This window comes from Zingiber officinale, chromosome 5B, assembly GCF_018446385.1.
Source record: "Zingiber officinale cultivar Zhangliang chromosome 5B, Zo_v1.1, whole genome shotgun sequence".
Taxonomy (NCBI): Eukaryota; Viridiplantae; Streptophyta; class Magnoliopsida; order Zingiberales; family Zingiberaceae; genus Zingiber; species Zingiber officinale.
The window spans coordinates 31,323,217-31,339,652 of NC_055995.1; the positions used below are offsets into that span (position 1 = coordinate 31,323,217).

A 16,436-nucleotide genomic window follows, 5' to 3' on the forward strand; every position below is an offset into this window, starting at 1 on the left:
CTTCTGTTGTACTCCTCTCCTCCTCTTGGACATTGTGTGGACAATGATCTACCAAGATGGAATCCACCCGAACCACTTCTTCTCCTCCAAGACTCTCGAGCCACCAAGGGATGGCAAAATAAGAAACTCCTTCTCTTCTTATTCTCCTCCAAGTAGCCAGCCACCAAGGAGATGGAACTTCTTTGATGTGCCACTGGCCTTGAGAGAAAGAAAACAAGGAGAAAGGAGAGAAGCAAGGGTCAGCCACCAAAGGAAAAGAAGAGGAGCGGGCCACAAGAGAGAGTTTCGGCCACAAGGAAAATAGAAGAGGAGTCAAGGCTAGGTTGTTTCATAAGGCACCCTCTACCTCTCTTTTATAATCCTTGGTCTTGGCAAAAAAGGAAATTTTAATAACAATTAAAATCTCTCTCTTTTAAATTTCCTATTGTTAATCTTTCTCTTTTAAAACATGTAGACAACTATAAAAAAGGAAAGATTAATTAAAACTTCTCTTTTAAAAGCATGGTTACAAAAAAAGAAAGTTTTATCAAAAATTAAAATCTCTCTTTTAAACATTATAGATAACTACAAATAAGGAAAGATTTTAACAAAATTAAAATCTCTCTTTAATCCTTTGTAGATAACTATAAAAGGAAATATTTTAAAATTTAAAACTCTCTTTTTAAAATCATGAGGATGGCTATAAAAGGAAAGATTTTAACAAAAATAAAATCTTCCTTTTATTTCTTTAGTGGACGTAAAAAGGAAAGTTTAAAATCTTTCTTTTAAACTACAAAAAAGGAAAGATTTTAACAAAATAAAATCTCTCTTTTAACCATTGTAGATAACTATAAAAAAGAAAAGATTTTAACAAAATAGAATCTCTCTTTTAACCATTGTAGATAACTATAAATAAGAAAAAAATTTAACAAAATTTTATTTTAAAATAAAACTTCCTTTTCTTCCACTAGTGGCCAGCCACATCTTGAACACCAAGATATGCTTGGGTCGACCGCCCTCTTGGACTCTAAACAATGCTTGGTCGACCCCCCTTGCTTCAAGCAAGGATGTGTCCGACCCATTACTTGGGTAAGAAGTGGACTTTGTGGATACAAGGATTTATAGAGACTACAACAGGGACCGAGAGGAGAAATTGGTTTTGGTCTCCCGATGAGCTTGAGCTTCCTGTGTTCGCCCCGAACACCCAACTCAAGTTCATCAATAATAACTCATACCACTAAAGAGTTATTATTGAACTACCACACCAATCCCAAATTATATTATGGGCTCCTTCTTATTATGAGTGCGTTAATCTCCCAGTGTTTAAGATATCGAATGCCCATTAATCAAATGAGTTACTGTCACCCACTTAATTAACATCTAGCTCCAAGAGTAGTACCACTCAACTTCATTGTCATACCGGACTAAGTCCACCTGTAGGGTTTACATGACAATCCTTATGAGCTCCTCAAGGGGACATCATCAACCTAGATTACTAGGGCACAGTTTCCTTCTATAATCAATAACACACCATATAAATAATATTATTTCCTAACTTACCGGGCCTCTTGATTCAACGAGCTAAATCTTACCCATTGGTAAATTAAAGAAATAAATACTAAGTATATGTGCTTGTTATTATATCGGGATTAAGAGCACACACTTTCATAATAACAGAGATCCTGTTCTTTTATGCAGTCAGTATAAAAGAACAACTTCAAATGGTTCTGCTCAATACACTTATAGTGTACTAGTGTAATTTTATAGTCAAGATAAACTAATACCAAATTACACTACAACCATTCTAATGGTTTGTCTCAATCCATCTTGGTTGTGAGCTACTATTTATAATTTATAAGCAACTGATAACATGATCTTCTGTGTGACACCATACACCATGTTATCTACAATATAAATTAAATGGACAACTACATTTAACATAAATGCAGACATTTGACCAATGTGATTCTTATTTAAAATAAATGTTCATACAAAAAGTTAGGTTTTTAGTATACATCCTAACACTTACTTCTCGATCGTAGAATTGTACAACACTACGATCCGAATCACAAGATCTTATGATCCTACGATCTATATCACAATTTTACAAACTATGGTATGCTATACTGAATCATTAAGATTTTGAGACAAAACATAGTGTTTGGAGATATTAGCTATGGTAGTATTTAGGGGGTGTTTGGTTAAATGATGGGAATGTCTATGGGTATGTGTTTGATAGTAAGGTGGAATGAGAATGGGAATGGAAATGAAACCCACCTAGTTATATGAGTTTTGTTGATTTCCATAAATCTAGAAATTATTCCCAAATTATTATTCCCAAATCCACAATCCAAATACTATCTTTTACTATCATTCAATTCTCTTATTCCCAAACTCATCAACCAAATACCTCGTTAAAAAAGAATTTGACTGTAACACTGAACTATATTAACTTCAAATTGTTGATGATAATATATAGGATTCTGACCTATTTTATATATTGATGGCACTACTTATTGTTTCTTAAAAACTTTTCTAATAAAATTAAACAAACTTATAAAAAAACTCATCTAATTTATGTTTTTATAAATAATAAAAAATGTTATTATATTTTTCTTAAAATTTATAAAATATAATAAATTTTATTGAATACTCCACAAGTAGGGGTGAGCAAATATTTCGATAAAATCGAATTAACTGTATCAAATTAAACCGAACTGACTTAATTTAAAATTTTAGTTCAGTTAATTTAATTTTTGATTAATTCGATTTAATTTTAGTTTTAAAATTAGTAAATCAGTTAAACTGAATAAGGATATTAATTTAATTATTTTTATTTAAAAATATAATTAATTAAATAAAATCAAAATTTGATTAATTTAGTTTTAAATTTTTGATTAATTTGGTTGAGCATCAAATTAATTGATATTTAATTGGTTTGGTTTGTTCGGTGTTAGTAAGAAAATTTGGTCGGTTCGATTGGTTCAAAAAATTTCAATTTGTTTGATGTTTAATTTGTTCGGTTCAGTCAATTCAATTTTAACTGAATGCTCATCACTCTATATATATATATTATCACACACCCAATAACAAACACGTTGTGAGCACCAATTGTATTTTGTTTTTGTTTTTTTAAGAGCTTAGGGGTTCAAATTTAGAATTTAGGGGTTAAGTTATAGTATTAAAACTATAGAAATTATTAAAAAAAAAAATTAAAAATTACACATGGTGCTTACAAGGTATGCATCATTGAGTGTGTATGATAACAATCCTCTCTTTCTATATATATAGTTTTGATATATCATATTCCTTACCCGGTACGTCAACCAAAATAATTAGTGAATTTAAAAAAAAAGAATATTTTGAGTTATATATATATATATATATATATATATATATATATATATATATATATATATTTTAAATTTTTTCTTAATTATATTATTCTTAACTGGTAATGGTACTTTATAAATAAATAAATAAATTTAAAATTCAATTTGCCCCAATTTACAACATAAGATGCTCAGTTGTCACCTAGATATTTATTATTTGATTCCTAACTATAATTTATTTGTAGATATATATTTTTTTTAAATGAGACGCACAATCAAAGGATGCTGAACTTTTGAGTCATTCGTCGTGAGTTATATATGTCTACGTCGGAGCCGAACAACTATGGATGAAGGTCTTATTCGAGACACTCGAGCGCGATCTCACACCGCTCTCGTTAATCCACTATCTCTTCTACCACACCGTCAATAATATTATATTAGTGGTTAGACCTTTCGTCATGACCTTTAAATTTTCAATATTTATGAATTAGACATCATTATTCATAAATTAATTTAATAATTTCATAAATAATTTTAAAAAAATTATATATATATATATATATATATATATATATATATATATATATAAAACTAAATAAAGAGTTTAATAATGTCAACTATTATAATAAACCCTGAGTATCGTTTTAGATTTATTTTAATTATTATGGCAATATAATGGCCTTATATTTGGTGTTATCATATAGCACAGTCAACTTATCATCTGTTCCTAATCCCCCGGAAATCCACGAAATGTGAAACTAAACAAGGAAATGGCGCGACTACAAAACAGACGGTTTTTATCGGTCAAACTCATGGTCTTCGCTCGCACCTCCACCGTCCGTCCGTATTTCCAATCATTAATGGTTAAAAATGAGCCCCAATTTCTCAAACTCAGGAAAATGCCCTGGCAAAAGCAAATTTCGGGGCGTTTTAGTAAATACGTATTTTTAAGGATCGCGACGAGAAATAAATGCGTGTCCAGAAATGTCATTTGCTAACAAGTTCCCGTTAATTACCGTCGTGTCCGAAAATGCTATTTTTAAAAAAATTAAGTAAATACAGTTAATTAAATAGTATATAAACGTAGCCCTCGCCCCCGCACATCGGCCCTTGCGAGAGCGGAGACAGGAAACCCCACCGCCGACGGCCGACCGCAACCCCGCGCTCGTGGAAGCCTTCTCTTCTTCCGTTTTCCCCGTATCCGGCCACATTCAACGGACCTATCTCGGCGTCGGTCTCCCCGTTGCGGTCGGAGGCGCGCCAATCGTTCGAGGTCGATCCCTATCTGGCCGTTGCCGTCTAGTCGTCGTGACCCTGCTGGTGGTAGTGGACGTGAAGGAGTAGTGAAGCATGGTCGCGTTGATGAGGATCGTGATCTCCTGCTGGAAGCCGGAGGTCCGGGATGGTGGATCGGTCGGCCGCGACGACCGCCTCCTCTGGTACAAGGATCTCGGCCGCCACTCCGTCGGGGAGTTTTCCATGGCGGTGTCGCAGGCGAATAATATTCTGGAAGACGGAAGCCAAATCGAGTCGGGCCCGCTGAGCTGGAGGGAGGGCACTTGCGGCACGTTCGTCGGGGTCTACGATGGGCACGGCGGACCGGAGACGTCGCGGTACATCACGGAGCATTTATTTGCTAACCTCAAAAGTAAGCCGTTTTTCTTTGGTTTTCTTTATGTGTAACCGCGTAGGGTCTCATTTGTCATACGCTACCCATCCTCTGGGTTGAATTGGTTGGTATTTTCTTTGTTGGAATTCGGGTTTATATTGCGCATTAGAATTTTGGGCACCCTAATGAGTTGTTCTTTTTCTATGCTAAATTTGTGACATTTTATCCTATTATTTTGTATATATGATGCTGTGTCATTATTCTTTTCGCTTCTTTAGGTTAGATTCAAATCAGATACTAACAGGGATGGAAACTGATGGTTTCCTGGTTATTTCATCTTCTATATTGTGAATATTGCGTGAAAATTTATCAAAAAAATCAATAATTTCACTTATATGGCAACAACCACATTTCATTTATTCAGCAGTTTTCTATCAGATAATTTCAGGCTTATCTTCTTATGAAAATTTCAGGTTATCATGCTCAAAATTGAAAATCTTTGCTATGCAATCTGTTAGTCTGAAGATGCATTTGTCTTTTTTTTCATTGTGACGCTCTATTTTTTCCAGGGTTTGCATCAGAACAAGAAGGTATTTCAGTAGATGTCATAAGGAAGGCATTTTCAGCCACAGAAGAGGGTTTTATCTCTATTGTAAGAAAGCAGTGGCTCAATAAGCCTCAGATTGCCTCTGTTGGTTCATGTTGTTTGGTCAGTATCATATCTGGTGGTATGCTTTATGTGGCAAATGTTGGAGATTCACGTGCGGTACTAGGAAGAATCGAGCGAGGTATTAGAGAGGTTACAGCAGTACAAATGTCCGCAGAGCACAATGCGAGTTTTGAATCTGTGAGGGAGGAATTGCATTCATTGCATCCCAATGATCCTCAGATAGTTGTTTTGAAGCACAAAGTTTGGCGTGTGAAAGGCCTTATACAGGTAATTCTTTTTTGAACAATTTGTGATCATCACTGAGTTGGAGTTAGTTCATTTATACCATGCCTCAAAAACCTTCACATAACATTATCATTACCCATATGCATGTTTGTTTAATAATAGAGTGTTTTTCATGCTTGTTATACTTAATATATTGCACAATGGGTTAAGTATACTTTACATTCCTTCTATGCATTCATATCTTGTCAGGATTGAAGGTCAAGGATCTAAGTATTAGTAGCATAAGATCAGTAGGATTGATGAAATTGAAATGAGTAGGGATGTTTTTCTTAAAAAAATTAAAATAGAGAAAGATATAACAAAATTTTTTATTGAACATGTTCTAGAATCTTCTGAAGAGTGTTTATTATAGGTTATAAGACATCCAGTTATTAATGATAAATTGGCAAACAATAAGTCATATTTATCCACAAAAACATTTAATGAATACTAAAAATATATTATAAATATTAATAAAAATCCTATTCTTAGTATAGATTTCTTAGTAATACTAGATTATTGATATATTTTCAGTAAAAGTGTTAGTATTAAATACCCATGTTATAGGGGTTAATTGGGTCGTTGATATATATGGATTGGATTTTAGTTGAAGAAACAAGTTATAAGTCAAGAGAGACTATTGTGTATCTATAGTGAAACTAACTAATTGCTAGCTAGTATCTTTGAATATCTAGTTTTTTCAAGGTCTCAATCATTATGAGATGTCAAGATCTCGGAAAAATTAGATTAGTCTTTGCTGATAGTGATTCAACTTGAGCAATCCATATTAGTATCAGCTGATTTTGTGAATTATGCTAATAGATAGCATGTGAAGGTACTTGATCATTTTTTGTCCCTACAGATAAAATGTTAAATGGGTCTATGCAATGAATGCAGTGAGATTTTACAGAAGGGGGGCATTAGATGCTAATTCATTTATGATTGAAAAAAAAAAATCTTCATAGGGGAAATAGGAAATCGAATATTGTATCCTTTCAAATAAAACAGCCTATCCTAATATCAACCTTTTGTATGCTTGTTTATTCTTCTTGTATGCTTAATTTAAGATCTTTGTCCTTTCTTCTAATCCTTCAAGGAAATTACCATGCGTTAGCATGAACCATTATGTAGTTTCCTTCATCAATGTGGATAAAAATGAAACTTTAAAGTTTATATATTTGAAAATTCATTTTTCTGATTGCTCCAATTTTTATTCTTAAGACTTTAGACAAATATTTTCTTTTCCTTGTGATAATTTGTTACTGCAGAGACTCCCTTTTGAAGACAAAATTGCAATAGGGAATTTTATGGTTGAATATATTAGTTGACTTGCTGCCAGATAATGAACATAAGACTTCTCTTTAAACCAATATGTTATGATTAGCATAAGTAGTTGGGTAGTCCAATACAACTAGTGGTCTCATGAACTACTTGCTATCTCAGATAGAATTTTGATTAAGAAATCTAATATAGTTTTACTTTTAGAATATACCTTTTGTGTATTATTTTTTACAACCTAACAAAAATGTGTAAGTGGCAAGTTTGTTATTGTTATGTTAGGTATAACTCAAAAGATGAAGTTTAGTTCCACGAGAATTTTCATGTCTAATCACCTAGGGGAAAATAAATCATCTCTGATAATGGACTCAATATCACATTCTAGCTTTTAGTTATGATCAACACACTTTATTAGTTTAATTGATTTGCTTTTGCTATGAGATCACTAATTTTTGTAAATTCTTTATGTTTCTTTCAAGAATCATATCATTCTTTCTGCACCAGATTGAAATTTTATTTTTGATTCAAGAATGAGTAGAGGTCTAAGCATTTGATACTTTGTCCACGTTCTCAATGCAGGGACATGCATAATAGTATAAAGCTAGCATTTTTTTTCTGCACCATATTGAAATTTTATCTTCTTTTTTTTTTCAAGAATGAGTATAGGTGTAAGCATTTGGTATTTTGTCCTAGCTTTTAGTGCTGGGACATGTACAGAATAACCAGATTGAAATTTGATGTTTTGTGTAATTATTTGATACTTTGTCCTAGTTCCATCTAATTTGTGCCTGTGCATGTGCACACAATGAGACAACCTAGATATCTTGTGGATTGTAACACCACTTTGATACTTTGTTCTAGCTCTTATTGTTGGGATATGTACACAACTTTATAAAGCAATCATTGTTTTAGCACTAAATTGAAATTTGATATTTCATGTAATCAATTACTACTTTGTGTGAACATTTGATACTTTTTCCTATTTAAATCTATTCTGTGTATGTGTGCACATTGAAGCAACCTATATATCTTGTGAATTGATAATTTTGCTCTCAACCTTGGAATTAACAGGTATCTTATCTTTTTGGATTTTTTATTCTGTACTTCTTAAGTTTGCAATGATTAATAGTTTATTGAGGAATCTTCATTTTTACAATGAAATTGATCTTTGTAGTGTATTATAAAGATGGTGGGAGCTTTGTGTACTGAGGTGTCCTTTTTTTTTTTATTTTACTAGATTATAAAGATGTCCTTTAGCACTGCATTAATTTTAATTTCATTTTATGGGTATTTTGTTACAAGAATACCCAGGTTTATAAACATTGGTTTGAACTATTTGTGATTATCCTTCATTTGCTTCATACATTTCTTCAGGTTTCAAGATCTATCGGAGATGCATATCTAAAAGATGCAGAGTTTAACTGTGAGCCTTTAATCTCCAGATTCCGTCTTCCTGAGCCCTTCCACAAACCGATCCTTAGTCCTGAACCATCAATAGTAACGCATAAACTTTCTCCTGAAGATCAATTTTTGATTTTCGCATCAGATGGTCTATGGGAGCATCTGAGTAATCAAGAGGCTGCGAATATGATTCACAACTCGCCACGGAATGTAAGCTGTCTTACTTTTTTCCACATTTTCTTGTTGGAACTGTGAAATTTGCTCTGTGCATTTGGAGTACCCTGTGCTTTACATTTGATGGACTGACAACATGTTGGATTATGTCCTGGAAATAAACATACAGAACTGAAGTTGTCTAATTGCCATAGGATAAATACTTTGCTGAAACCTTCATTTGTAACTATCTTGCATTTTACAAATGTTACTATGTCTAATTGCCATTGGATAAATATTTTTCTGAAACCTTCATCTATAACTATCTTGCATTTTACAAAAATTACTTTATTTCACCCTTTAAACAAAACATGCATGTTTCTAGAAAAAAAAAATCTCTTGTCCCTAAGATATTTCACAAATATGAGCTGCACTGGCATTCTTGCTTGTTTCCTACTGTGTGAATGCATATTTTCCAGTTGTAGCATACTCCAGGCACTCATTATCCAATATATTAGATTGCTACTTCATGTTGTGAGTAAAATCAAGACCAGTGCAATTTGTGTTCTCTAGATTTATTTTTGATGTTCCACCATCTGATGCCATTTCTCATAGCATTTGTCACTCAACAATGTTTCAGGGCATTGCAAGAAAACTTGTCAAAACCGCACTGCAAGTGGCAGCAAAGAAACGAGAGATGAGTTACCAGGACCTGACCAAGATTGATCGCGGAGTCAGGAGACATTTTCATGATGATATCAGTGTTATAGTCTTATTTCTCGATCCTAATCTGATAAGCCAAAACTTCCATCATGGTCCTGTGCTTTCACTGAAAGGAGCTGGTGTTCCTGTCTAAGCAAACATTAGTGGAGCGGTTCCAGATGCTTCATCCTGGGCCTCCTTAGAACTGATTCAAAAATTTCCCTTACTCTACTAGCACGAATCTGTTTTCAGGTCGTCACATAATTTTAGTAATCCAAGGCGAGAAGGATAGCATGGAAGGAATAACATTTTTTTATCTAACTTGATAACCTGCAGTTTTGCACTGGATATAGATAACTTTTAGCTATTACATAACTCTCTGGTTTGCCTTGACAGTGAAAAAGGCCGGCTTTAAATGTGTCAAAATCTTGTCCCAAGTCAGCCTTTTCACTCCAGGTATGAGGACCTGAGTGATCACTAATATTGTGCTTCTTCTTATTGTTATTTGTTTGAGACGTGCTGTAATTTGATTCCTGAGTTTCTTCATCATAACTCTTTGATTTGGCAGTGTGGCTGTTTCCAGCTTTTCGTCATTCTTTTCCTCTGGAAGGAAGTATTAGCATGATGGTGAGACGATGAAGCTGGATCCAGCATCGTAGTTTTATCGTCTTTCCTCCCATTTGTGATAAAGATAATAAAAGCATTTGATATAGCATCCATCGTTAGGCAAGTTGTTTCATCATCACATATTCGGATCAACAAGTATTTCCATGCCTTCTAGTAAATGCCTGTAATAATCCAAAAGCAAATTTGTAAAGCAGCCCTTGAATAAGATAAGAACAACACCATGTCAATAATTTTTTATTATTTATTATTTATTTTTTATATTTTTATTTTTTAAATCTTTCTTGCAAAAAAAGTTGTTTCCTTGCTGCTTCATACCTGTACAATCTGAAGAACGTCGTCCTCTAAACATTATTGAATTAAATCATTCACAAATAAATTTACTAGGCCTTGATAAATTGCAAATGTAATTATTTTTTAATATCTAACCATTACAAAATAATTTTTATTTAGAGACGAAAATTTTTCATCCTAAATTTGAAATAAATTTTGTGACGAAACAAGAAATTTATCGCTAATTAGTAACGAAAAAGTTTTATCATCAATTAGCAATAAATAATATTGTCATAAAATTTATTAGTGATGAATTTTGATACTCCCCAAAGAATTTATAATAGATTTTGTGAATAATTGATGGATACGTAGTAGAATTGAAAAAAAATAACAATAAATGTGTTCAAAATCAATTTTGGTCATGTTTAATTTTTTTTATTCAGCCTGCAATGAATCCTTGGATGTGGCGCTGATTCTATGACGAATTCAAGGATTCGTCGTCAATTCTGAACGCCGAATTCAAGGATTCGTAATTCGTCGCCAATTCTGCGATAAATCTATGAATTTATAACATAATTGAAAAAAACAAATGTGTCTGAAAATGATTGAGGGGATCTAGAGAGCTTAAAATGATATGAAAATAATTTTTATGTATTCGTATAAATCTCTTAATTATATAAATGTCCATTGATTCGTAGTAGAATTGAAAAAAAAAATAATAAATGTGTTCAAAATTGATTTTGGTCATATTTAATTTTTTTATTCATCCTGTAATAAATACTTGGATTCGTCACTAATTCAATGACGAATCAAATGATTTGTCGCCAATTCTGCGACAAATCTATGGATTCGTCACAAAATTGGAAAAAAAAAATGTGTTGAAAATCAAGTGAGGGATCTAGAGAGTTTGAAATGACATGAAATTAATTCCTATACGTTCGTATAAATCTCCTAAATATATAAATGCCTTCAAACATCAATATGACCCAATATATTGAAATAAATGATTTTTTTAATACGAATTAGATTTTTCGAATATATTTGTGTTAAAAAAATCATTGAACTGGTTTAGTGATTTTTCAGGCATATATTAGGTTAAATTAATATTTAAGGGCATTTATATAATCAAGAGATTTATATAAACACATACGAATTGGTTTTGTGTCATTCCGAGCTCTTAGCAACGAATCTACGGATTTGTTGCGGAATTGAAAAAAAATTAAAATAAAAAATTTAATGTGTATGAAACTAGTTGAGGGACCTAGAGAGTTCGGAATGATATGAAACTAGTTTCTATGTGTTCGTCTATTTCTCTTGATTATATAAATACTCTCAAATATCAATTTATCCCAATATATTGAGATTAGTGATTTTTTAACATAAAAATGCCTCTAAATGTCTCTGAAACCAATTGATGGGCTTAGAGAGGTTAAAAAGATATGAAATCAATTCATATGTGTTTGTCTAGTTCTCCTGATAATATTCATATCCTCAAACATTAATGTTATACAATATATTTTTTTTCATAGCTAAGATAATTATATGGACTTTAATTGATTGATGACTTAGTAAAAATACTAAAAAGAGTTATTTATTGAACATGTTATAATTATTTTAACGTTAAAAAATCACTCCTTTGAATATATTAGGTCAAATTAATATTTGAGAATATTTATATAATCAGTAGAACTAGACAACACATAGAAACTTTTTTCATATCATTCTGAGCTCTCTACGCCCCTCAACTGGTTTTGGATACATTTATTTTTTATTTTATTTTATTTTTCAATTCTGTGACGAATCTATGAATTCATTAGAGAATCAACGATGAATCTATTTGATTCATTATAGAATCGATGATGAATTTATTGATTTATCATGGAATTAGTGATGAATCCTATAATTTTAGCAAAATTAGCGACAAATCTAAGGATTCGTCATAAACTGAATAAAAAATTAAATGTGTCTGAAACTCGCATATAGACCTAAAAAGGTCGGAATGATATGAAACCAGTTTCTATGTATCCGTATAAATCTTTTAATTATAAAACATACCCTTAAACATCATTTTGATCATTTTGACGTCCAAAAAATCTAATTCATGTTCAAAAAATCACTAATCTCAATATATTTAATTAAATTGATGTTTGAGGATATTTATATAATTAGAATATTTATACAAACACATAGGAATAAATTTTATATTATTCCGAGCTCTCTAGGTTCTCAATCAGTTTGAAGACATTTAGTTTTTTATTTTATTTTTTTTTCAATTCTACGATGAATCCATGGATTCATCATAGAATTGGCGATGAATCCTAGGATTCGTCGCAAACTGAATTAAAAATTAAAAAAAATTAAATATGTCCGACACTTATATATTGGCCTAAAGAGCTCAGAATGACATAAAATTAGTCTCTTTGTGGTTGTATAAATCTTCTGATTATAAAAATATCCTTAAATATCAATTTTATCAAATATACTGAGATCAGTAATTTTTTAACATTAATATGTCTAAAAAATCTAATTCATGTTTAAAAAATTTATTGATCTTAATATATTAGGTCAAATTGATCTTTGAGGGTATTTATATAATCAAGAGAAATACATGAACACATAGGTACTAGTTTCATATTATTTCGAGCTCTCTAGGTCCCTCAACTAATTTTGGACACATTTATTTTTTTATTTTATTTTATTTTCAATTCTGCGAAAAATCCATGGATTTGTCGCCAATTTTGTGACGAACCATAGGATTCGTCTTCAATGCTATGATGAATCAATAGATTCATCACCGATTTCTGTGACAAATCCATGGATTCGTCGTTGAATTAAAAAAAATTAAAATAAAAAAATAAATGTGTCTGATATTGGTGTTGTTGGTTGCTACTCAGAATATCATCCTAGTTCCCCTGTACAAAAATTTGTACAAGCATAGAACTATCCAATCTACCCTTGTGCTCAACAGAAGTTAAATTTGGATTGCAAACGATGCTTAACATTATTAATCCAAATTATCCTTCAGAAGTTAAACTTGGATTGGAAACGATACTTAACATTTTTACTCCAAGTTTAACCAATGTGATCTTCCTAAGTTAAACCATATTACAAAAGTTATCAAATATCTATTTCAAAGATTGGCTTCTAGGTTAAACATGGCTAGACACTAGGCCTTCTTGGGTATGAGATCATCCACCACTTCCTAGACAAATCCTTTCAAAGAAATCAGATATTTAACTTCTTACAGTAAACTAGGTTTAACTATAGAGACCTCAATTGAAACACATTATCGAAACATGAAATCGAAAAATAAAATCGATAACAAAAATGATAACTTAAAACCGATAACCTCTTGTATTTGGTTTTTCAAGATCTATACAAAAGATGAACTAGTTATGATGCGAAAACTTATAACTAGTTATACCTTTTGTAGCTTATAGACCTCTTGATCTTCTGTCATATTCCCCTCCTTCTCTTGGATGTCGTGTGGGCGACGATCTTCCTGTAGGATCGAAAAGAATTTAGATATCCCCACAATAGCATGATATTGTCCACTTTGGGCCTAAACCCTCATGGTTTTGCTCTTGGGCTCTACCCAAAAGGCCTCATGCCAATGGAGATATCTTTTCTCTTATAAACCCATGATCTTTCCCATGTGTTTCCAATATGGGACTATGTTTGCAACCTTGCAACCCCAACAATCTCCCCCTCAAACAAAGGACCATAGGCTTCCCACGTCCGATCCTCGACCCACCAGGTCTTCCTGCCCCTCGGTCCACCCGACCTACTAGGACTTCCTTGCCTAGTCGCAACTAGGACTTCCTGCCTGGTGTCTGGTCCTCTTGATCCGAACATAGGAACCCTCACTTTCTTTGTTCGAGGTCAATATTGTACCCACATGGCTCAATCATACCATAGCTCTTGTGCACAGTCGGCGGTTAAACCTTCTGACAGTCCGGGCTCTGATATCAATTGTAGGATCGAAAAGAATTTAGATATCCCCACAATAGCATGATATTGTCCACTTTGGGCCTAAACCCTCATGGTTTTGCTCTTGGGCTCTACCCAAAAGGCCTCATGCCAATGGAGATATCTTTTCTCTTATAAACCCATGATCTTTCCCATGTGTTTCCAATATGGGACTATGTTTGCAACCTTGCAACCCCAACACTTCCAAGATGAAATCTACTCAAGCTTCTTCCAAGGCTTCCAAGATCCGACCACCAACTATCCTCCAAGGGACGCTAGACAAGAGAGCTTCCTTATCTTCTTCTTCTCCTTCAAGCAATCGACCACCAAGAGATCTCCACACAAGATGTCGTCGGTCACCAAGAGAGCAAACAAAAAGAGAAGAGAGAAGGACAAGGGCCGGCCACCAAGGATTGGAGGAGAGGAATAGAAGATGTGTTATGGGTGAGGCACCCCCTCCTTCTCTTTTATAATCTTTGGTCTTGGCAAAAAAGGAAAGTTTAAAAAAAAAAAATATTAAAACTTCCTTTTATAATTGTCATGGTCGTCCACCTACTTGTGCTCCAAACAAGGAAAGTTTTAAACATAAAATTAAAACTTCCTTATTTGTTTTCGGTAAGAAATTTTTAATAAAAAATTTCTCTTTTAAATCCCTTGTTGGTTATAAAAAGAAAATTTTATAAATTAAAATATCTCTTTTAAAACATGTGGATGGTTACAAAAAAGAAAAGTTTTACCAAAAATTAAAATCTTCCTTTTAACTACAAATAAGGAAAGATATCAAACCTTTCTCTTAATCCTTTGTAGAAAGCTATAAAAGGAAAGATTTTAAAATTTTAAAACACTCTTTTAAAACCATGGCTTCCACAAAAGGAAAGATTTTAAAAATTAAAACATCCTTTTATTTTAATGTGGTCGACCACCTTGCTTGGGCTCCAAGCTTGGTCGGCCATTAATCTTGGCTCCATACTTTGGCTTTACCTGTCCTAGCTTGGGCTCCAAGCTTGGTTTGGCCGACCGCCATAAGATGGGTAAGAAGTTTGGCTCTAAGTGGATATAAGGCTTTATAAATAAGGTGCTACAACAGGGACCGAGAGGAGGAATTAGTTTTGGTCTCCCGATGAGCTTGAGCTTCCCGTGTTCGCCCCGAACACCCAACTCAAGTTCATCAATAATAACTCATACCACTAAAGAGTTATTATTGCACTACCACACCAATCTCATATTACAATATGGGCTCCTTCTTATCATAAGTGTGTTAGTCTCCCTGTGTTTAAGATATTGAATATCCACTAATTAAATGAGTTACTGACAACTCACTTAATTAATATCTTGCTCCAAGAGTAGTACCACTTAACCTTATTGTCATGTTGGACTAAGTCCACCTGCAGGGTTTACATGACAATCCTTATGAGCTCCTCATGGGGACATCATCAACCTAGATTACTAGGACACAGTTTCATTCTATAATCAATAACACACCATATAAATAATATCATTTCCCAACTTATCGGGCCTATTGATTTAACGAACTAAATCGCACCCTTTGGTAAATTAAAGAAATAAATATTAAGTATACGTGCTTGTTATTATATTATGATTAAGAGTATGCACTTCCATAATAATAGAGGTTTTATTCTTTTACATAGTCAGTATAAAAAAAACTAGCTCAAATGGTCCTGCTCAATACACTCATAGTGTACTAGTATAATTTTATAGTCAAGATAAACTAATACCAAATTATACTACAACCACTCCAATGGTTTGCCCCATTCCATCTTGGTTGTGAGCTACTATTTATAATTTATAAGGAACTGATAACATGAACTTCTGTGTGTCTCCTCACACCATGTTATCTACAATATAAATTAAATGGACAACTACACTTAGCATAAATGTAGTCATTTGATCAATGTGATTCTTATTTCAAAATAACTGTTTATACAAAAAGATAAACTTTTAGTATACACTCTAACAATCTCCCACTTATACTAAAAAATTATGCTACATATATGCTGCCATACATCTAATTCCCATCCCTTCAACATGCCCATCAAAAGCTCTTGCCTTAAGGGCTTAGTGAAAAGATCTAGGTTATCTGCTGATGTAATCTAGGCGACAACAACTTCTTCTCGTTATATGATGTCCCGTATTGGGTGGTACTTGCGCTCTATGTGTTTAC

At 32.9% G+C, this 16,436-nt stretch overlaps 1 protein-coding gene across 1 annotated transcript; it reads left to right on the plus strand.

Annotated features, from left to right (window-relative positions):
* The first annotated feature begins 4,397 nt into the window (after positions 1-4,397).
* LOC121984324 (probable protein phosphatase 2C 38) lies at positions 4,398-10,255 on the plus strand. Its single transcript, XM_042537202.1, has 5 exons — positions 4,398-4,959; positions 5,490-5,857; positions 8,507-8,743; positions 9,327-9,844; positions 9,957-10,255. Exons 1-4 carry the CDS (start codon positions 4,662-4,664, stop codon positions 9,540-9,542), a joined length of 1,119 nt encoding a protein of 372 aa, XP_042393136.1. The 5' UTR covers positions 4,398-4,661; the 3' UTR covers positions 9,543-9,844; positions 9,957-10,255.
* Positions 10,256-16,436: the final 6,181 nt, after the last annotated feature.